Source organism: Sinocyclocheilus grahami, unplaced genomic scaffold, assembly GCF_001515645.1.
Source record: "Sinocyclocheilus grahami isolate Dianchi unplaced genomic scaffold, SAMN03320097.WGS_v1.1 scaffold153.1, whole genome shotgun sequence".
Lineage (NCBI taxonomy): Eukaryota > Metazoa > Chordata > Actinopteri > Cypriniformes > Cyprinidae > Sinocyclocheilus > Sinocyclocheilus grahami.
In genome coordinates this window covers 497,084-519,982 of record NW_015505332.1, presented here as the reverse complement: position 1 = coordinate 519,982, position 22,899 = coordinate 497,084, and the positions used below count along the sequence as shown (strand labels likewise).

General features: G+C 35.4%; 1 protein-coding gene across 4 annotated transcripts in view; it reads left to right on the top strand.

The window, feature by feature from the left end:
- oxr1a (oxidation resistance 1a) overlaps positions 1-22,899 on the top strand; it is a 186,567-nt gene that overhangs the window by 145,967 nt on the left and 17,701 nt on the right. For all 4 annotated transcript variants that reach the window (XM_016281951.1, XM_016281953.1, XM_016281950.1 and 1 more), the window contains 5 exons: positions 6,507-6,659; positions 8,067-8,251; positions 10,464-11,104; positions 18,246-18,408; positions 20,784-20,949. In XM_016281951.1, the coding sequence (XP_016137437.1) occupies positions 6,507-6,659; positions 8,067-8,251; positions 10,464-11,104; positions 18,246-18,408; positions 20,784-20,949 (1,308 nt within the window). The remainder of the gene's footprint in view (positions 1-6,506; positions 6,660-8,066; positions 8,252-10,463; positions 11,105-18,245; positions 18,409-20,783; positions 20,950-22,899) is intronic.

Sequence of the window (22,899 nt, the reverse complement as noted above, 5' to 3'; positions counted from 1 at the left end):
AAACCAACCCAGCGTAGGTAAGCTCCAGATGGCCTAGAGGACATTTAGTTACACTTTTTCTCCTCCTCCATGTCAAATAGAAACGTCACCCAGCCAGAGGACACATTTTGTTGGTCTGTCTCTCCCACAGTGTCTTTGGTAAAAATCATGAGATGTTCTTGGAGAAGCACTGAATGCATGTTCTTCTTGACCCAAAGACTTCAGAAGCTGTTGTTCTTGTGCAGCAGACTTTTTCATCGTGTGCTTGAGTCTGGCCTGTGCTCCGTCAGTCCTTGTGTTGCAGTAATTGAATTGCATTGATTGCTGTGTTCTGGTGCGGTAATGTTGTTTATGAATTGACCATCTGTGCAAGAGTCAGTCTTTTAAGACTGAATGTCATTATTGGCTGCTACTGGGACAAATAAGTGCCAGAAATGCCCTTTATTTTAACAATGGACAACTTGAGAAACATTTTAGGTCTCAATACAGAATTGATCCTAGCATCATTTTAGAGTCAGTTTGTTTTAATCTGAATTCTGGATTGCCACCTCCTTCACTTTTTTTATTTATGTTTTTTGGTCTGAAAACAAAAAAAAATGTTCTTTATAAAAATGACTTGACATTTTTTATATGTATATCATTTTTGTAAAACTGAATTTTAATTTTTTTTGTATTTAATTTTTATTTGTAAAATTATTATTATTATTTTTTTTTAATATAGCATTTTTGTAAAAAAAATCACTTCTTTTTTTTTTGGTTATTTTTTGTAAAAAAAAAATTTAAAGATCTTTTTATTAATATGCATCTTTGCTTTGAAAAAAATGACTTGTCAGTTTTTATTTTAATATAATATTTAAATAATATAAATAAAAATTACTTGCTTTTTTATTTATAACCTTTTTGTTTGTAAAAATCACTTGTCTTTCTCATATAATATTTTTGCTTGAAAAAATGACTTGTCAGTTTTTATTTGTATACATTTTTGTACAAATTATTGTTATTATATTTTTCATTTTATAACATTTTTGTTTGTAAAAATGACATTTAATTTTTCATTTGTGTATCTTTTTTTATTTGTAAAATGACTTTTTTTTATTTTAAAATGGCATTTGGTTTTAATTTGTCAGTATTTTTCTTAATATAATCTAATATTATATTTTTGTTAGTAAACATGATAAATTTTTATTGATATAACAATTTTGTTTCATTTTATATATTTTTATCAATTTTATATCAGTTATATTTGTAAAGATTTTAAAGACTTATTTTAAGTTTTACTTCATAAAATGATTTGTTAATATCTTTTTTTGTAACAAATTATTGTCATTCTTTTATTTTTTAGCATTTTTTTATTTTGAAAAAATTATTTGTCATGGCACATTGCACATTTTTCCAAAGCAACTTTACATAAATTTGTGCCAAAAATTAATTTTTTCAACCTAGTAGAATATTTAAGAGAATGCACTAGAATGTAGAAGGCCTCATCGCTAACCCTCATTGACTAAACTCTACAAGGTCTTTAAGAAATGTGTCTGACTGCTGTCTGGAGGACATGACCCTGTCCAGCCCAATTATACAGGGCTTTTTTAAACCTACTGGTCTATTAGTAGTTCAGAAAACATACCGACTAGAGAGTTTTTAAATTATGTAGTTCACCACATCCCTAGCACAGATACAGATCTGTTTATCCTTCCCTAAATCCTAAATTAAGCTCTACAGCATGCAGGGAAGACGTCGTTTGTTCTTTTAAACTTTTACTAAGTTTCTAATCAACGTCTTCCCGGGAACACTGCATGTTCTTTTGTATTCCGGTGGTTAATAATGGCTTTGATAATGAAGCCAGCTATAAACAGCAAGCCGTGTCAGAGCTCTGGAAATACACAAAGCTATTTGCGTTTCCGTGCACGTTACACTGGTGGCATCCTTCCTCCCGGCGCTGTGCGAGACGAACGCCTTCTCCCTGGGCTGCCAGAGGAGGAGAGACTGTGTTTGGAAGAGGCGGGGACTGTTAACTGTGAACGGGGTTTCATGAAGGCATGTTTTGACTCTCTGGTTGCTTATTCTGGGATCTGAAGGGTGGGCCGGTCTGTCACGGCACGCAGGATGTGCGATGTCGAGGCCGGAGGGCGGGAACAGCCGCCGCTGTGCTTGTCAGGGAAGATTTTGTGAGAGTGGTTTGGATGATAAATATTAATTGCAAATGCTGAACATGTGGAAAAATGTTGTCTTTATTTATAGTGTCCTGACGCAGATTTTGTGTGTGATTTATAAGCTGTAACATCAAAGGCAGAAGATCAGGGACAAATATAAGTCCATTTCATGGTTTTAAGAGCCTTCCTAAACAATTGGTCACTGCTGTTGTTTGCAAAAAGTGTTAATTTGTCAGAATACGTCAGTGGAGAAAGATACAAATATGTATCGCAGTTTCCACAAAAATATTAAGCAGCACTGTTTTCAACACTGATGATAATAAAAAAATGTTTCTTGAGCAGCAAATCAGCATATTAGAATGATTTCTGAAAGATCATGTGACACTGAAGACTGGAGTAATGATGCTGAAAATTCAGCTTTGCCATTAAATTAAATTAAATTATATTAGAAAATATTTATATTTATAATATAGAATATTTATATTTATATCATTTTTTTTTTAATATTTAAAATAGAAAAATAGAAAATTATTATTTAAAATTGTAATTATATTTCATGTGTGTGTATATATAGATATATATATATTATTATTATTATTATTATTATTATTAATGTTTTTTTATTGTATTTTGCAGTCTTTAGCATAATATACTTCAAAAATATATATAAAAAAATTTACCAACCCCAAACATTTGGAATGTAAGACATTTGTAACACTAAGATATACTGTACACTTCATACAGTTCTACAGTAATGGCATTGAGACATGCAGATTGTGATTGTCATTGTGTCACATCTTTGAAAAGTGTTTATATATGTTTTCTAAATGTTCTAAATTTGAAATCTAAAATTTTTCTGAAAATATTTCTAAAAATGTGAATTGTTTGTGGTAATTGTCATTGTGGTGCATTTTAAGGGACAATTCACCCAAACATGAAAATTCTCTTATCATTTATTTCCCTTCAGGTCATTCCAAATCTATAACGGTTGCAGAATAAAACATTTTAAAGATATTTTGACAAATATTATATAAGAAAACTTTTTTTTTTCATACAGTGAAACTTAAAGGTGGGGTAAGCGATTTCTGGTAGCCAGTGTTGACATTTGAAATCATCAAAACAAACACGCCCCTACCCCAAAAGGGTCTCGCCCCTATTTTGATAGCTCCGCCCCACACATACGTACGCAACCCAGGCAACGATTAGTTCTGTGAAACAAAGCAAATCCAATGTTACACCGTGTCTACACCAGACACGAGTGGCGCGGAGCGACAAAATACTATGGAACTCATTATAATCAGTGATGCTGTCTACACCATAGATATATATACATATCTATGATCTACACTGGATGCGGCGCGGCATGACACAACAAATCCCAGACAGAAAACTGCTGCTGCGTTCTACTCATGACGTATTGACACACATTTAAAATTATTTTCAACGGTCGCTTTGTCGCATCCAGTGTACTAGACAGACTTTAACTGTTGCAGCGCAGACACGGTGTTACTCACCTATCGAGAAGAAACAAAGCAACCTCGGCGTCCGATCGCAGGCATTCCGCTCCTTGAGTTCTCTCTCCAGCGCTGGAAAGCTGATCCGATATTTACACAGGTCCTACTTCTTGCCTTAAGCCTTCTTTTGTTCCGCAGACGTTTTCCTCTTTTGTTTTTTTATCCGCCATCTCTATCTTTCTGTCGCTCGGCTTGGCTAATGTCCATCCTGTGCACTAAGCGCTCTCTCTCCTCCACATCATGAGTAGACACGCCCCTTACTGCTGATTGGCTACAAGTTTGTTTTGCTAGTCGGCCCGAATCAGTTTTCTAAAGCGTTTTTGAAAAATCGCTTGCCCCACCTTTAATGGGGTCCAAAAACATCATTGTACCTCACTGACTTTCATTGATGACAGAATGTTTATTTTTGGATAAACTATCCTTTTAATAATTAATTGAAGCATGAGTAAAGGATGTCTTTGAAAAATGTTGCTAATTATAGTGTTAAAATATCGGTATTGCACTCAAGTATCCTGAACATGTACCTTTGCCTTTAATTACTATTATTGAGATAAATAGTGGTGAGCTAATTGTGTCTTAGTGTGTTTTAGTAGTAAGATTTTCACAAAAGCCTTGTAATGTGTTGTGACAGATTCTCTGTTGTAAACACTGTCACTGCCAGATCTGAATAGAGAGAAAGAAAGAGCAGGAGAGATCAAGAGTCAGTGGTCTCTTGTGTAGTCACTACCCCAGCATTGGTGCATCAGTGTCAGTTTGCTCCAGTCGGCTCTGAGAGATGTGTGTGTGTGTCGGAGGGAAGCAGACAGCTGTGGGCAGGAGGTCGTGTTTGCAGGAGACCCAGCACCCACTCTCTGCTCCCGCTGTCGGCTGTGAGTATTCATGCCTCCTCCAACACACACACCACTACCCAGAGTCCTGTGCTGCTTCCTGTTACAGAACCAGTCCAGGAGGAGACCAAAAGGTTTCTCTTTTTTCAGTTTTTAGTTTAGTCTTTCACTGACACACTACTGGTCAAAAGTCTCGGCTCTGTAAGACGTTTTTGAAGTCTCACCAATTTTAATTTTAATTTATTTAATCAGAAATACAGCAAAAACAGTGATATTGTGAAATATTACAATTTAAAATTATTTCTATTTTTAAATTAAATTTATTCCTCTGATGCAAAGCTGAATTTTCAGCATCATTACTCCAGTCTTCAGTGTCACATGATCCTCAAAAATCATTCTAATATGCTGATTTGCTGCTCAGAACTATGTCATGTTATTATCAATGCTAAAACAGTTGCGAAATTTTCAGGGTTCTTTGATGAATAGAAAGTTCATTTATTTGAAATGGAAAACTCTTGTAATATTATAATGAATTATATGCATTGTGCTGGAGCCATTTATTTTTCTATTTTCATATTTTGGACTGAATGGACTGATTTAATAATTTGTTACAAATGTATGTACCAACCATTCAAACTTTTGAATGGTAGTGTATATAATCTGCAGTACATCATAAATAAACATAAATAAATAAACATCAAATTACTGTAATATTACATTCTTAGGAGGAACAAATCTAACAAAAATTTGGTTGTTGGCATACAGTACAAGTACTGACATAAAGAAAGCTATAAATTGTGGCTTAGATGATTTAATGTTGAAAGAATTTATTGAGAAATATTTCAAATCTCATAATCAAATTGAGATTTCTGACTTTTGGGGATATAGCTGAAAATCTGAGCACCGTTTAAGACATTGAGATCTATTTTGAAACTCTGGAGGAGACATAAGTTTACTTGCATATAAGCATGAGACAAAAAGTACATTTACTCTCAATATAATCTAATTTCTTGAATAAAGACTGAAATATTAGAGATCTCATTAGCTATTTTCTCTCCTACAGTCATAGTTTCCACCAAATTAACGTAGTTACTGCAGTTATTTTTACACCGTACAACTGTGGTATAAACCGTTATGTAAAAAAAAAATGGTTCTGCAGATCCTATATGAATTTATGATTTAACTGTAGTAACAATAGCCATTGTGATGGACCCTTTTTCACATTGCCAGGTTTCTCATAAGTCTTCATAGTTGGGAAACTTTTATAGTGGTGAATGGAAACTACAACAAATGTCATTTTTGCCTTCCCATTTGCCCCACTAAATTGGCCCCAGTAGTACAACAAAACATCAATGATTTCCTAGCGTTTCTGTGACTTTCTTTCTTTTTAACTCTTCATTTTCCCACCTAACACTGGTGTGACATACCTTAATCAATAACATGTTCATTCGCTTAGGCCAAAAGAGAACTGCTCCTGGTTTCTCCCAAGGTTTTTTTTCTCGATTTTCTGTCATCGATACAACCCATATGACACCATTGGATGAGAACAAAACTTGAACTGAATAAAGCTGGATGATGGCACTGTTGTTTTCTGTAGAGCTGCTTTACAGCTGAATCACATCTTGCATCATTGATGCTGATCGATTAACTTCACACTATTATTGATCTGAGCTAACTTGAGCTAAATAATGACAGTATTGTCTTTCAAAGCTTCTTTACAGCAGAAACTTAACTGTCTCTATTGAGGAGTTTCCATAATTGCTTCTGCTATTTCGTGTTTAGCTCTGTGAAGCTGCTTTGATACAGTCTGTACCATATAATCCACTATAGAAAAATAAAATATAGAAAGATCGATTATGTTGGTCAGACGAGAGAAAGATATCAAATTTGCTGCCTCTCCCTCATCCATTGTTTTAGAAACTTAATAATCATATAATAACCAACGTAATTTTTATGAAATGGAGACAATGTGATGTGGGCGAGTGGCTGTTGTTTCATTATTTCTCGCTGTAATCTGTCCCATCTCTGTCTCTCAGGACTCCAATGGTCCACCTCGCACCGATGCTCCTGCCCCTCCTGTCTTCTCTGCCCTGCGGCCCTCCCGTGTGGTTTCCTCCACCTCTGAGGAAGAGGAGGCGCTGACAGAGAAGTTCCTCAAAATCAACTGCAAGTACATCACAGACGGCAAGGTGAGTCAGCGTTCCACTTTACTAGTGGCAACGGCTCCGAAGTTGCACAAAATGTAACTTATGGAGGAGTCCACAGTTTAGTCATTAATAAGACCCCTGCTATTCCTCTGTCCTCTGGGGAAACAAAAGACTGTAAAACAGTGAGGAGCTCCAAGTTTTGCTTCAAGTGTAGGAGTTGAGCTGCTGTCTCTAGCTCTGATCTGTTCTCCTTAGTGAATACTCTATGCCTGACGAGTGTAATGATGCAAAGATGATTTTCTCTCACAGTCAAAACATGCCTGCCCTGACGTTCACCCCAGCATTTATAGAGTGAATTCACTGAACAGCTACGGCGTGACCAGTGTGGTCTGATTTACAAAGATGTGACTCTTATGAGCCAGTTATTGTAATTAATCATTCCAAAAAAAACAAATAAAAACAATTCTGACCTGTCTTAATCAGTTTGATGGATTCTTCACTGAATGATCAAATCACACAATGGTGTGTGAATTCATGACAGCATTGATAAACTCCCTCACACCTTCAGCACTCATACATGTCTATATAAAACTTTACTACCACTGAACTTCACTGTGGGAACCAGGCACTTCTCACTGTAGTGTCAAAAAGACACTTGCTTGGAATTTCCTGTTCTTTTCCTGGCAAAAAATCACTCATCACGAAATGAAAGCTTAAAGTGCAGGCCTGCCACAAGTCCATTGTTTTTACATTTCTGTGTTACTTTTGCTGTTTTCACACTTAAAACAATGATTTGACATTCCTCTTGTACCACTGTCATCTTTTGTGCAAAGAAATAAGTCTTCTGACAATTCTTCCAGTGTTGTTAGTATTAATGTCTGAATGATTCAGTGGGCTTTGTAGCACTTTCAGTTGTCAGGAAATTACTCCACTTTAAATGTTTTGATTCAACATACGCACCTGGTGATCAAAAATTGCCTTTAATTTGCACCAGAAATATATGTTAAACAGCGCAACTGTTTTTAACATTGACAAATAGTAATAAGCTGTTTCTTGAGCAGCAAATCATCATATTGGAATGATTTCTGAAGGATCATGTGACACTGAAGACTGGAGTAATGATGCTGAAAATTCAGCTTTGCTTTCTATTTTAAAAATAGAAACATTTACTGTATTTTTGCTCAAATAAATAGCTTGATGAGCATAAGAGATGCCTTTCAATAACATAAAATCTTTTACCAACCAAACTTTTGAACGGTAGTGTTTATGTTAATGTGTTTCATAAAAATAAAAAAACACATACATTTTTATAAAATAGAAAATATAAAATTGTATTGTTTATATAGTTATATAAATATATAATTTTATATATAAACAATTATTTAGGTATAATTCATGATGTGTAATCATGTGGCTGATCATCTGACGTACTTGTGTCCTGTGTCACAGGGTGTTGTTAGCGGGGTGTTGCTGGTGACGCCCAACAACATAATGTTTGACCCTCACCGGACGGACCCTCTGGTTCTGGAGAGAGGCTGTGAGGAGTATGGCATCATGTGTCCTCTGGATGAGGTTCAGTCTGCAGCCGTTTACAGAGAAATCACAGACAGCAAGATCCGTGACTCCATAGCACCGTAAGACCTCTCACTTCATACCGTCACAGCACAGACATAGCTGTTTGTCTTTTACTTAACTTAGTATTTAAATTATCCTATGAATGCATTTAATAAAATACAGACTCAAATAATTAATCAAAATTGAATATCATTTTGAAACATTAAATTGAATCATTCTGAATTTGCAAAAATTGTTCTCGAATCAAATCGGAAAACTATTAATTGTTCAAGATTCACATGCCAAAGTTCTTGTCCTCGCTCTCCTGTAGGTGGCACAAAGGCCAAAAAAACAAAAATATAAAAATGACTTGAGCCACCAGACTAGTGGTTTTGATTATGAAAGGTGAAAATTGCAGCTGCGTTACATGTTATTAATTGGATTCATCTTCAGATGTCTTATCTAGATTGAAGATCTCTCATGTGACAAATCGGTATTTTGTCTGTGGTGAGCATGAGGAACCATGCTGCTGTACGATTATTTGAGATATCCACCGTTCAGCTTTATTATACAGGAAATGGATTTTTACTCTAAGGTTAATGAAGCATGAATTCAGCCGCCTACGTCTGAATTACTCCGCCATTTCGATTTGTAATAAGAAGTTAATGATTTTAGCAGCGTTTCCACCCCCAGATATTTATATCCTCTGTTAGTTCATGAATGATGATGTGTTTTATTCAGCTCAGAGCTGTGTTGGTTGGTTCATCAGTCAGACGGGGTTCACTGCAGGGTCTCAGTTGTGGATGTGAAGCATAGACGCCTTTGATCGTGCAGATGTACAGACAGAGGGACCTACTTTTCGTTTACACACTTTTATGTTGGCTTGTACTCTTATTAATTGCTCCAAACAGTTTTGATTATGTACTTCTATCCACTTCCCACGTACCATCCAGACAGACGCACGTCATTGTGCCCTTCACTGTGCTTCAGATGTCTCAGGCTGTGGCTTTACTACAGTACAGAAGCCACATCTGACATGACAAGTAATGATAAGAAGTCTGTGCATTTTAGACTTTTTAATATGACACAGAAGCATCACAGTGGTGGAAAACAGTGCATAAGAAAATCAAAAGTTGATTTTCATGCACAGCATGCTACGGTTGTCACATTACCTCATATTTTATGGTACAATACCAGCGGAAGTTTCACAACACCACACAACTTCAGAAAGTGGGTTTATATTATGTTGTAGTATTAAGTTTTCACAGTTTTTACAGTATATTTATTTTTATATTTTAATTCAAATATTGAAGATTCTAAAAAAAAAAGTAAATTAAGAAACAATAATTCTTAGCGTTGTTATCATTATTATTATTATAACTGAATTCAATAATATTTTAACTATTGAGTCCAGTTCAGTCCATAATTATATATTATTAAAAATAATAATAATAATAATAATGTGAGTAAAATAAGGAAAAATTATTGCTATTATTACTTAAGCTTATTAACAACAACAACAATAATAATAACAATAATAATAAAAATGTATTTTTTTTCCTTTTACGGGGTATTGCAATGTGGGCTGATTAAACCCTTACCATTTTCAGAGAAAACTCAATGAAGCTTCTAAATAGTAAGAATAATAATAATATTTTATTATTATTAATAATAATATTATTATTATTTTCTTACATTATTATTATTATTATTATTATTATTATTATTATTATTATTATTATTATTATTATTATTATTATTATTATTATTATTATTATTATTATTATTATTATTATTATTATTATTATTATTATTGAAGCTTAAATAACAATAAAATTTAAAAACATAACTATTTTAATTTAGTTTCCATTTTTCCAATAATAAATAAAAAGAATAAAAAGTAGTTAGAAAAGAAACAGAATAGATAGACTCAAGTTTTTAAATCATTAAAAAACAAGTAGATATAGAATAGAAAAAAATAGAGAATGCTAGTGTTGGAGGGTCAAGTTTTTTTAATAAATAAAAAGAAAACAAGTAGATAGAATGGAAATAGTTTGATATTTAACATTTAAATGGTGCAGTTCTTATATATATTTTTTATTATTATTTAATGTAATTGCAGACATAACTAAGTTTTGTGCAGTATCTGTGAATTATTATTTATGCTATTACCATTGAAGAATACTGTGAGATTGAACAAACGCCACATCATAGAGCAGTAAAGACACCTTTACATGTGCAATATTAATTTTCTAGAAGGTGCATCTCTCATTCTCTCTGTTTGTGCCACAGGGATCTTGAAGCTGTGTTCTCTGGAAGCTCTCATCAAACGGATCAGCGTCTGCGGGAGGGTTATGACAGCGCCAGCACTGCCCCCCGCAGCACAGAGGGCTCCATCTCAGAGGACGTCTTCACCGAGTCAGAGCTCTCGCCCATCCGGGAGGAGCGGCAGTCCACAGAGGAGCTACAGCAGGAGGACAAGTCATCAGGAGCCTCGTCCCAATCCGTGCAGACCCTCCTCCAGGAACCTCAGACGGCTGAGGGCAGCCATACAGAGGAGGAGGAGGAGGAGGAAGAACCAACCAGCGAAACTGCCCAGCCCAAACAACCCAGCCAGAAACAGCCAAGCACAGCCACCAGCAGGGACCACCAGCAACCACCCCACTGCCAGACCGAAGGAGTCGCCCCCTCCTCAGGTTCTCAAAGCTCGGCCCCTGGAGCAGGGGAGGCCACGGGACAGGAAAGCAGCCCCAATGGGGCTAAACTGACCCGAGATGGTACCCGAGATTCAGAGACGGACGTAGAGGAGCTGAGGAAGATGTGGAAGAGTCACACTATGCAACAAGCCAAGGAACAGCGAGAGAGCGTCCAGCAGTCCCAGAGAGAGAACGACCAACAGTCTAAGAGCAGCCAGAGACTGAGCTCTGCTGAGGGTACGGCAACATCTTCTTCAATACTTCTGCCATTTGTGCCCCTGATCGGTCTGTGATTAACACCTTTTAAAGGGGTCATAGGTTTTTAATACATTTATGTGTTATGCTTAATTAATTATTTATTTAATAAATTTTATTGAGATGCACCTGTGTGTATATATATATATATATATATATATATATATATATATAAAAAATATAATTATATTATAATATATAATTATAATAAATATAAAAATTATAATTATAATTATTTAATTTAATAATTTTTATATATAATAGACCTTAAATAATACATTTTACATATTTTATATTTAATTTAATTTAAATGATTGTTTTATTATTTTATCAATTTATTTATATTTATGCAATTTTATATATGATAAAAATTAGATTTTTTTTTTATAAAACTCAAAGTCCTATTCCCCTCCAGTATGTAAATATAAAAAAATTTTATTTTAATAATTTTGTCAATTTATACATAATTATATACAATTAAATATATATAAAGAGAGAGCGAGAGAGAAATAAATATATATTACACGATATAAAGTTCTATCTTTATATATATATATATATATACAGTGTTTCCCACAGGATTTTGTGAGACTGTGGTGGGTGGACCTCGGATCCTCTAGGGGGGTCCGGGGGCATGCCCACCCCAAGAAAATTTTGTACATTTTAAAATGAAAATTCATCTATCTGGGGCACTTTGAGAGTTCAATATTAAGAGCTCCAACACCGGTTCAGTGTGCAAACTAAACGAAGAAAAGAGCTAGTGAATTGACTTATACTTGTTTAAAGGGGACTCAATCCTCTTTTTAATTATAATAATATAGTGTCTCAGTCTAAATTACACTCACACCGATGAATTTGGAAGCCAAACTAATTAGAATAGAACAATAATTATTTTATATTATTATTCCTATGACAGTAATAGCTATATATTTTAAAATAATTGCACTGTAAAATAAATGAAAATGGGTATTTCACAGGTATATAATTTTATCTTACTCTACAGTAGGGAAATTACAATACTTTGGTCCTAATTTCTACACATGCAAGCAGGGCCTAAAACTATAACTTTTTGCCACATCTGCCAATGGCTGGTGACTTGAGAAAATTTCGGCCACACATTTTTTCCTGGCCATGAGACTGTGTTTGCAGTTGCTGCTACTACAAGAAGTAAACATATTTAATAATAAAAAATGCCGTTTGGCGTTAGAACCAACCACTGCATGATACAAACAAAGATACAACACACATGTAGCATGAGCAGTTTTTTTACTTAATTTTTTATGTCATTGTGTCATTTCAACATTTGAAGCAAAAACAGAATGGTCTGGTTTTGGCCCCGCCCCCACCAGCAGATTCAACCATGCCACCTGTTTAGGTAAACGCTAAAAAGAAGAATAGAAAATTTCCAGAATTTAAAAAAAAAAAAAAAAAATATAGAGTTTCGAAAAGTTAAAAAAAAGAAAGTAAAAAGCAATACAAAACAAATAATGTACCGGTTAGTTGTCATTCCTTTGCGCTCTGACTGAATGCAATGTTATAATAAGCCTAGTTATTTAATAATAACATTAACAGTGAAGCATGCAACTCTGGGGGAAAAAGCTTAGTATAATAAAATCACCTAAATAAGTCTTCATGTTAAGCCCCCTGTTTTGGTAAACGCTAAAAAAAAAAAAAAAAAATTTCCAGAATTTAAAAAAAAAAAAAAAAAACTATAGAGTTTCGAAAAGTTAAAAAAAAGAAAGTAAAAAGCAATACAAAACAAATAATGTACCGGTTAGTTGTCATTCCTTTGCGCTCTGACTGAATGCAATGTTATAATAAGCCTAGTTATTTAATAATAACATTAACAGTGAAGCATGCAACTCTGGGGGAAAAAGCTTAGTATAATAAAATCACCTAAATAAGTCTTCATGTTAAGAATGAATAGTACACAAACACATTTCCAAAACTGTAAAAGGTTATTTAAAAATAAAGCATTCATGAATTATTTTATGACAAACATTTTACTGTCTTAAGTGCACTCATTTATTTAGCCTGTAAGTTAAAATAATAATAATAATAATATATAACTATGGGCCATCACAGTCTGGTTAATGAATGGGAAACACTGTGTGTGTGTGTGTGTGTGTATATATATATATATATATACATATATACAACTTTCAACTCACTTTTTGCACATTATAAAGTTCTTTCTCTTGGGCTGTTGTGCACATTTAGTGTCATTGTAACCAGCACTGATGACATTACAGTACAGCGTTCTTACATTTTACTATCAAAGTAAGCTTCTGTCCTGGTGTTAATCTGGGGTGGGGCATGCTGGGAAGTGCTGATAACCTTGTGTTATGTGGCTTTGTTGATGGCAAGACTAGAGAGTGCTGGGAAATGAAAAGTGGCTCACCTGAGGGAGCGCAGAGACACTTTACCACGGCTTTTACACGCTGCTTTGATCTGTCGAGGCCAGACTGTGCCAGCAGCCCTTTCTCGGACCGAGAGATAAGCTAAAGCCCATCAAACATGACAACTGCACATGCACACTAACATTACAACACACATCAGAAACATTCTTTCCTTAAAAGTATAGCTGAAAATATATTAACTACAAATAATGTGATTAATCACAAGTTGTTGATATTGAATTGAATCTGTTGACACAGGGTTTCCGCGGGTCTTAAAAAAGTCTTAAGTTTTAAATTTAGTTGCATCAAATTTAAGGCCTTAAAAAGTCTTAAACTGTACAAGAAAGTCTTAAAGTCTGTACTTGGGGAAGTCGTGGCCTAATGGTTAGAGAGTCGGTCTCATAACCCAAAGGTTGTGGGTTCGAGTCTCGTACCGGCAGGGATTGTAGGTGGGGGGAGTGAATGTACAGCACTCTCTCCCACCTTCGATACCATGACTGAGGTGCCCTTGAGCAAGGCACCGAACCCCCAACTGCTCCCCGGGCGCCGCAGCATAAATGGCTGCCCACTGCTCCGGGTGTGTGTTCACGGTTTGTGTGTGTTCACTGCTGTGTGTGCTGTGTGTGCACTTTGGATGGGTAAATGCAGAGCACTAATTCTGAGTATGGGTCACCATACTTGGCCACATGTCACTTCACTTTTAATTATGATTTGAAGAGGTCTTAAATTTGGTGACGGAAAGACCAGAATTGCGATATGGCTTAATGTGACGATTAAACTTCAAAAGGCTATGATTTCAGTGGATAAACATGAGCGCTGCACATTCAAAGTCCGATTGTGTTACAGCAGCTACCGGAGAAACAGTTATATTTCTACCAAACGCTCCACCTGCTGTCAGAATGAATGAGCATTTTCAATAAAACTGTTGTTTTGTTCAGAGTTCAGACCAATGTGAAAATTGACCCATGTTTTTACCCTGCAAACACGCAGAGCTATAAATGTGAACGGGTGGATCGATAAGAAGAGAATGCATTATAAAAATCTAAACAGTATAGGGGTGTGCGATATGTATGGTCTGCGATAATATCGTAATTGTTGTTTTAACGATGTGTGATTTGATATTATCGAGTATATCGCGAAAAGCAAACAAAACACCTACAGAGTGCGCGCATACATGAAGTTTAGCAGGTTAGATTAGTGCGCGTGCGCATTTATAGTGTGTTTTTTCACTGCATGAATCAAATGTACATATTTATATCAATTCATATAGTTAATATCACACGAAAAGTGCCGTTTTTTTCTCCAAAAGTCAGCATGATTACAAATGTGATAATTATTTTATACAACAGTTCTATAATCAAGAAGTTTATATTAAGGGACTTACGTTTCAGACACCATATTTACTGTTTTTGCTCTATTTCTCCAACAAAAACCATTCCATTCACAGCTCTGTTTTTTGTCTCTGAGCAACATGATGGTGTTTCCTTCCTGAATCAACAATTTAAATGATTCTGTTCAATCGCAATGACTCACTTAACAGTGACTTGCTGCCACCTACTGGCAGTTTTAATTTCACATTTAAGGCACCTTTTAATTTTTAAAATAATTTCAAACATCAGTTTTCAATGTTTTCTGTTTAAAATATCAAAACATTATTTATGCATTTGTAACTGCAGGTTAAAGTATTCCATGTCCCTCAGAGCTGCATTAAACAGTGTGTAAATGCATCTAAATGCCACTTCTAATGCAGCCTCTGTGTTTCCTCTGCATTGCAAATATCAATTTGGTTGAAACTGATTTAATTTGCTTGGTAACAACCCAAATGCAAGAATTTGACTCAAAAGATGGTGCACACTTTTAGAAGAAATGGCTTAAAGGTAAAAAAAAAATGCCCATAAATCTTGTTGGAAATGATTTTCTATCACTGCTGTGAACTGACCACACGGAAAATGCAGAATATCAAAACATTCAGGAGTCAGCTGTCAGCACAATTAGAGATAAGATATCAGCACAATAACACACTCAGCAAAATATTGTCTAATTATCGTTATCGATAAAATCGAGATATAATTTTTTGTCAATATCGCACACCCCTAATTGATATAATCATTTATTGATAATAATTGTTTAAATTAATATAATAATTAATACTTTTGACTTAAAGGCTGAAATGTAAAGTTTATCATTGTATTCAACTTTTTGTTTTTGTGAAAACTTGTATCTGAACTGTAAATTATGCTTTTTACAGTAATTTTACCATTTAATATGGTACTATAGACATCTTAAATTTGAGCTTAAAAATCCTGCAGAAACCCTGTGACAGAACTAGTATGTATTTTATCAGTCGCCCAAGGCTGTTTATATAATGCCTGAGGTGTTGATTTTATATTGATACTGATGTAGCAGAGGTGCAGCCTCAGCAAAAAGCATGCTCTTATGTTAGTGTTCTGTCTTGGTTTAAGACAAAAAAATCTAAACCAAATAAACTACCATTCAAATGTTTGGGATTAGTAAGAATTTTCAAAGTTTTTATGCTCATCAAGGCATTTATTTGATCAAAAATACAGTAAAAAACAGTAATATTGTGAATTATTATTACAATCAAATGTTTTCTATTTATATATTTTAAAATGATATTTATTCCTGTAAAGCTGAATTTTCAGCATCATTACTCCAGTCAAAGAACTGAATGACATAATCAGTGGTATTTAGAAGGTACAGAGATATAGGTGCAAATAATAGATTGGTATGATATGTGACCAGAGAGGTGTTATTCAGGACTCTATGAGCAGTATGTCCACTAGGCTCCATAGTCTATTAATGGAATGCAGATAATGAAATGTTCATTTTTAGACTCTCACTTGTATATTTTTATCATCATTCCTCCATGCTTTTCAGCTGTAGACGTGCTGAGATCTCTGTGTGCCCCAAGGTGCTTTCCATCCCAGCGTATGAGTCATCAGCTGATAGTTATTCAACACTAACGGATGAGCCGGCTTTCAGAATGAGCCCAGGAGTGAATTAAAGACGTGATATCATGAGGAATCAAATCAAGAAGTTTCCTTGATCTTGTCTGATAAAAGGGTTTAAAACATATGGCTCGTTTCTAAACATCTGCTGCTTGCTGACATCAGATGAATACATGTCACCACCCATGTCAACAATGCCTGTTTGTTGTTCAGAAAGTTGTTCAGTCAAGATGCGATAATGTAGATCAGGGGTGCCCAACCCTGCTCCTGGCGATCGACTGTCCTGCAAAGTTTAGCTCCAACTCTAATCAAACACACCTGCCTTTAATGTTTAAGTGATCCTGAAGACCCTAATTAGTTGCTTCAGGTGTGTTTGATTAGGGTTGGAGCTGAACTTTGCAGGACAGCCGATCGCCAGGAGCAGGGTTGGGCACCCCTGATGTAGATGAAGTAGATGCTGTATTTTAATAAATGTGGGAAAATGGGGATGTAAATCTGCTTATTTTTCTAGTGCAGGTTTTCAATTTTTATTATAATTTTTTTTACTTTTACTTGTATGAAATATTATCAAGCTAAAAAAAACATCATAAAAGTAGTCCATATGACTTGTGCACAAATTCTTATCTTAATACGATAGCTTCACAGCAACAAAACTTCATCATCAGCCTCATGTCAGCCTCAAAATTATATACTATATGCAGTATATATGTACAGTTTTTTTCTTTGTTTATTCTTGACAAAACAATAATAATGATAAATAATTTTACATGAAAGAGTTATAAAACAATAATAATAAAATAATATTTATAGTATCTAATAATCATTTATATATTTTTTTATTATATCGTTTTTTTTAAATGTTGATATACATTTAAAGAAGTCCAAAATGTATTAAATTACCTCTTAAAACTCTTTCTTAAAAAAAAATCTTTCTTAAATTCTCGAATATATATATATATATATATATATATAATTTTTATAATCTTGAATTTGGAAATATATATATAAAAAAAAACTTTTATTTATTTATTTATTTATTGCAAGACTACAAAAATGTATGAAATGACCCCTCTAAAATTGACTTTTTAAACTATGAAGTTCTTTTGCTTATTCAATACAGTAATATTCATCAGCCTCATGGCGTGAGAATGAAGTTCAACTCCTGTCCCGGCACATAATTCCTTTTTGGATCATTGGAACTGTTCTGACAAATCACAGGGGGTTATTACCACAGCTCAGGACCCACTTCAAAAGTCATCTGAATTACACACCAAATTAGCCCATTGAAAATGAATGCCCTCCCACTGTGTTCTGCAGTGTAAGTAGATTAATGTTGCATTGGCTGTGTAAAGGGCTTTGGCTCCTACAGCACTGGTGTAAGGTGTTTCTTTCTACATCTCCCATTGTGTTGACCTACTAATCAGTTATTAACAAAAGATGCATTGGTTTCAGCCTCGGATATGCGCTCCCGGCAGGGTTTAGTTCATTTGAAGCCGTGTGTTTTTGTTCCAGTGATTATTGCATGTCTATTTTTTTAGATAATGTGCTTCGTGTCCTTCATATGCAGGCCGTGAGCTGATTGATGCATTATTGCATCACATTATATAGACAGCCATTCAAACTTGGTCATGTATTAGTCAGTTTTGCAAGACAAATTTCAACTGCAGATTCTTCTTTATATCATGGTGGATGTTTTTACCTTTGCTCAGTTTCTGTGGTGGGCTTTTAGGGTGAGCTTTTGTTTCTGTGTTTCAGGCCTCATGGTGTCCAAGGAGAGGCAGAAGTCTCACAAGTTTCTGTGTCTGCGGGTTGGCAAGGCCATGAAGAAGACATTTGTGTCCAACGCCAGCGCCTCCATGCAGCAGTATGCACAGCGTGACCGCAAGCATGAGTACTGGTTTGCCGTTCCCCAGGAGAGGTGAGTCGGACATGTAGAATTTTATTTGTGTCCATTATTTGTATAAAATCTGGTTTATTTTGCACTTGATTCTGGAAAAGCCACACACTCAGATTGAATTTACATGTTGGTCAAATGACTCTGTCTATCTATCTATCCATCTATCAATCCATCTTTCCGTCCGTCCGTCCATGTTTTTTAGGTGTGGTTTGTTCCATGTAAACGTTTTATTTTATTTTGCCTTCTTTTCTTTATGCTAAAGTCATTTTATTATTTATTATATTATGTGTTAATTTCATTTTTACAAAATGTATCATTTCTTCATCGTCATCTTCTTCTCATTATCATCATTATTTGGGAAGTCGTGGCCTAATGGTTAGAGAGTCGGACTCGTAACCCAAAGGTTGCAGGTTCGAGTCTCGTACCGGCAGGGATTGTAGGTGGGGGGAGTGAATGTACAGCGCTCTCTCCCACCTTCAATACCATGACTGAGGTGAAAAAAATGGCTGCCCACTGCTCCGGGTGTGTGTTCACGGTGTGTGTGTGTGTTCACTGCTGTGTGTGCACTTTGGATGGATAAATGCAGAGCACTAATTCCGAGTATGGGTCACCATACTTGGCCACATGTCACCTCACTCACTTATTATTATTATTATTATTTTGGGTTGAAATGTGACCTACTCTTGTTTTTGTCAGATTCACACAAAACACATTTCTCTATGAAATTACACCACATAATTCAGTTTCTAATTTGATTTTGTGAGAAGTCACTTTCATTTTCAATGACAAATGATGTAAATGGTAACCTGGTTAGTATTAGTATTAGTATTAGTATGGGCTGAAATGTTACCTATTCATATTTTTGTCACATCCACACAAAACATGTTTCAAAACATGTTTCTCTATGAAATTACACAGCATAATTCAATTGAAATCATTTGGTGAGAAGTCAGTTTAGTTTTAAATGAGAAATTATGTCAATTTAACATGGTCTCATTATGCAATCAGCTTTCTAGTACTGAAACAGTGCTGTCTTTGTTTGATTTCATCTACCCTCTGATTCAACACAAGCGTTCAGTGTTCTTCATCCCACTGGAACTTATTCTGTCTGTTATCACTGTATGAGATGAGTCACAGATATTTTTTAGGAAACACTTGCTGTTCTAAATCAGAATGAGAGAGTCAGAATAGATTAGCTTTGACACCGTCTACAAGTTAGGAAAAGAACTCCAGACATGCTGTATGATGTAGTCCTGAACAGCGTCTGTACTGCTGGAGAGCTGCAGAGCTCTGTGGCCAAACTGCTGTCTGCTGTTGTCCCTGTGACCTAGTTGGGTGGCGACCCAGATGATCAGTGTAAAGTATCATGACAATAGTGCATGAGCAGGGCCCGAGAGAAGAGGCTTTGAAGCTCACGCTGCCTGTCAGCCGCCTGTCGCGTCCTGATGCAAGTCACACCGAGTTTTCCACAGCTATGCCTTTTTAAAAACAAAAAAAACCAAAGCTACATGCACTACTGTTCAAGCTGCTGGGTTCAGCAAGCACACATTAGATTGGTCAAAAAGTGACAGTGGAGACATTTATCATGTTAGTAAGTATTTTCATTTCAAGTACGGTAAATGCAGTTCTTTTTTATTCATCAATGAAAAAAGTATCACAGTTTCTACAAAAATATTAAGCTTTTATGTTAAATTATAATATTGTAACTATTTTCAACACTGATAATAAAAGGAAATGTTGCTTGAGCAGCAAAGCAGCATATTATATTGATTTCTGAAGGATCATGTGACGCTGAAGACTGGAGTAATGATGCTGAATATTCAGATTTGACATCACAGAAATAAATTACGTTTTAACATGTATTAAAAGAACACTTCTTTTAAGTTGTAATAATATTATAGTGTTTTACTATATTTTTATCAAATAAATGCAACCTTAGTGAGCATAATAGACTTCTTTCAAAAACATTTTTAAAAAAAATTACCAACCCCAAACTTTTGAATGGTTGTGTAATTTATTATAGATACCTCATTTTTAATTTAAAATATATATATATATATTATTTATATAGCCACTATTTTCATCCTGTAAAATAAAAAAATATATATATTTTTTATCTTAATACTACTTAATAAATTAGAATGGAGCACATTTGATCAGACATGTTTGTTAATGAAATATTCTTTATATTTGGATTATTCTTTACACTCCCAATAAGAATGTAACTTATTTAACATATTTAACCATGTCTAAATCCATTCCACAGAATTCCTAATTTTTCCCTAAAGTCAGAGCAGAAAATATGGAAGAATTCAGCAGATTCTTCTGTATCTGGCTCATAAGCAATTAAAAGATGACATGTAATATTATTTGTAACAATGTCATTATTTCTCTAGGTCAGACCACCTGTACGTTTTCTTCATCCAGTGGAGCCCGGATGTTTTTGGGGACGGGGTAGGAAGCATCAGCCGTGATCCTGGCTTCATCGTGGTTAAGAAAATCGAGGAGTCAGAGGCTAACGAGGAGCAGCAAACTGTAGAAAATTCAGTTAAGGAGTGGGAGGTACTGTACGGCCCGTCCAGCTCACATGTTTGGATTGATATCATATCTGTGATTTACGCTCGTGTCTATATTCTGTGTTGATATGCACTGTATTTGATTCAGATATTTTCTCTTTATTGTATTTGCACCTGTCTGTTTGCTTTTATTGTCTGTTTCTATGTTCCAGGTTTCTGGAAGTGTCTTTATCGTGTTCCCCGCACTTCATACACCTTCATGCACCAGTCATACGTTGTTGTCAGAGCTCCTGTATTCAATCTTGCTAAATGTTTCTCCGACTGGGTTGTTTTGGTGAAACCAAGATGCATTGTGCACTGTGAGCTTGCAGCTGGTGTTTTGCATGAGTGTGCAATTGTTTTATTATTTTATTTGTTTTGTTTTTTAAGAAAGAGGCACATGTATGCAGTTTATGCATGCATGGATCCCTCAGTCGTGTCTAAAAAGGCATGGTTTAGCCCGACTATGTCATGCCTGAATGAGATTCAAGCAAATCATGCCAACAGGTGCAAGTGTTGTTACCTGATGTATTATGCGTGGTGTGTCTTTTATAAAGCTCCGTTTGAATGTTTTACTGATTGGATAATACCGTCTGATATTTCTCTGCATGTTATTGTGTTCTGGTTGCCGCATTGAAACCAATCTGTGGCACTGAGAAACCGATACTACGACTGCGGCGGCATTTAAATTTGACTTTAAATTAATGATGTAGGGAACAAAATAGACTGATTTGTTATTCGGGAACTGGAGGATCTTTGCAAAGCCACATGATCTTTTGATATGAATAAGTAAAATTAACTTTCTCTGATCATGGCCGCAGGGGTGGCGTGAGTCATGAACTCAATTGGATATTGTGACCCCCAGGATGCTCAGGGGATCAATTGTAACACTAAACAATCTGAGTGATGACACTTGTTTAGCACATGCTCAGTCAAGCTACCTCTTAAGTGCAATTAAGTGTAGTTGTTTTACTTTGTGAAACTGATTTTTAGGCATAAAAGTTGCATTTTGAATGTCCCGTATTTTTCTCTGCTGTCTGAAATTGTGATGCCTGTGAAAATAAACATTGTTTGACTGTTAAACGTTAACAGGTAGGTCTAAGTAGGCATTTCACTAGGTTATTTGATGGTTATGTTTAGTGACATGTGAAACATGGCCAGGGTGATTCAGTTTGGTTGTTCTACTCACAAAAAGCAGTTTATTGGTTTAATGAGAAGGGGACTAAATATAGTCATGCCTGTAAATTTAGAGGGGTCATATGATGCTGCTAAAAAGAACATTATTTTGTGTATTTGGTGTAATGAAATGTGTTTATGCGGTTTAAGATTCAAAAAACACATTAATCTCCACATACTGTACATTATTGTTTCTCCTCTATGCCCCGCCTTTCTGAAATGCGTCGATTTTTATGAAGCTCATCGTTCTGAAAAAGCGAGGTGTGCTGTGATTGGCCAGCTATCCAGTGCGTTGCATCGTGCCGCGTGAACATAAAACCATGTCTGCATTTGTGATCGGAGAAATGACAAACAACAAGCCCTAATCTACACTGCTCAAAAAACTCGCTTTAAATATAGAAAATATAAAAACTCTTTAAATATAAAAGACGTACTTACAGTCTTTGAGTCAGAACAGCCGGCATTGTGGTCTACTCTACCAGGATCAGGAAACGGTCCTACATAAAATGCGCTGCACACATCTGAATATTTGGGTTGAAGTGTTCTGGAACAGTGTTGTAAATACAACTTAACCACTGATTTCTAGTCGTGTCCATTTTTGGAAGGCCAAACAAAGTAGTTTCGCTTTCACAACGAAACACAGCGTCACACACGGCGGCCTACTGTGAGCAGAGGCCGGGGGATAAAGTGAGGAACGGCCGGAGGGCTGAGTGAGCAGAGGTGGGAGATTTGACGGAGACGATGACCCCGGGCTGGACTCCGCTTCGTCCACGGTGAAAGC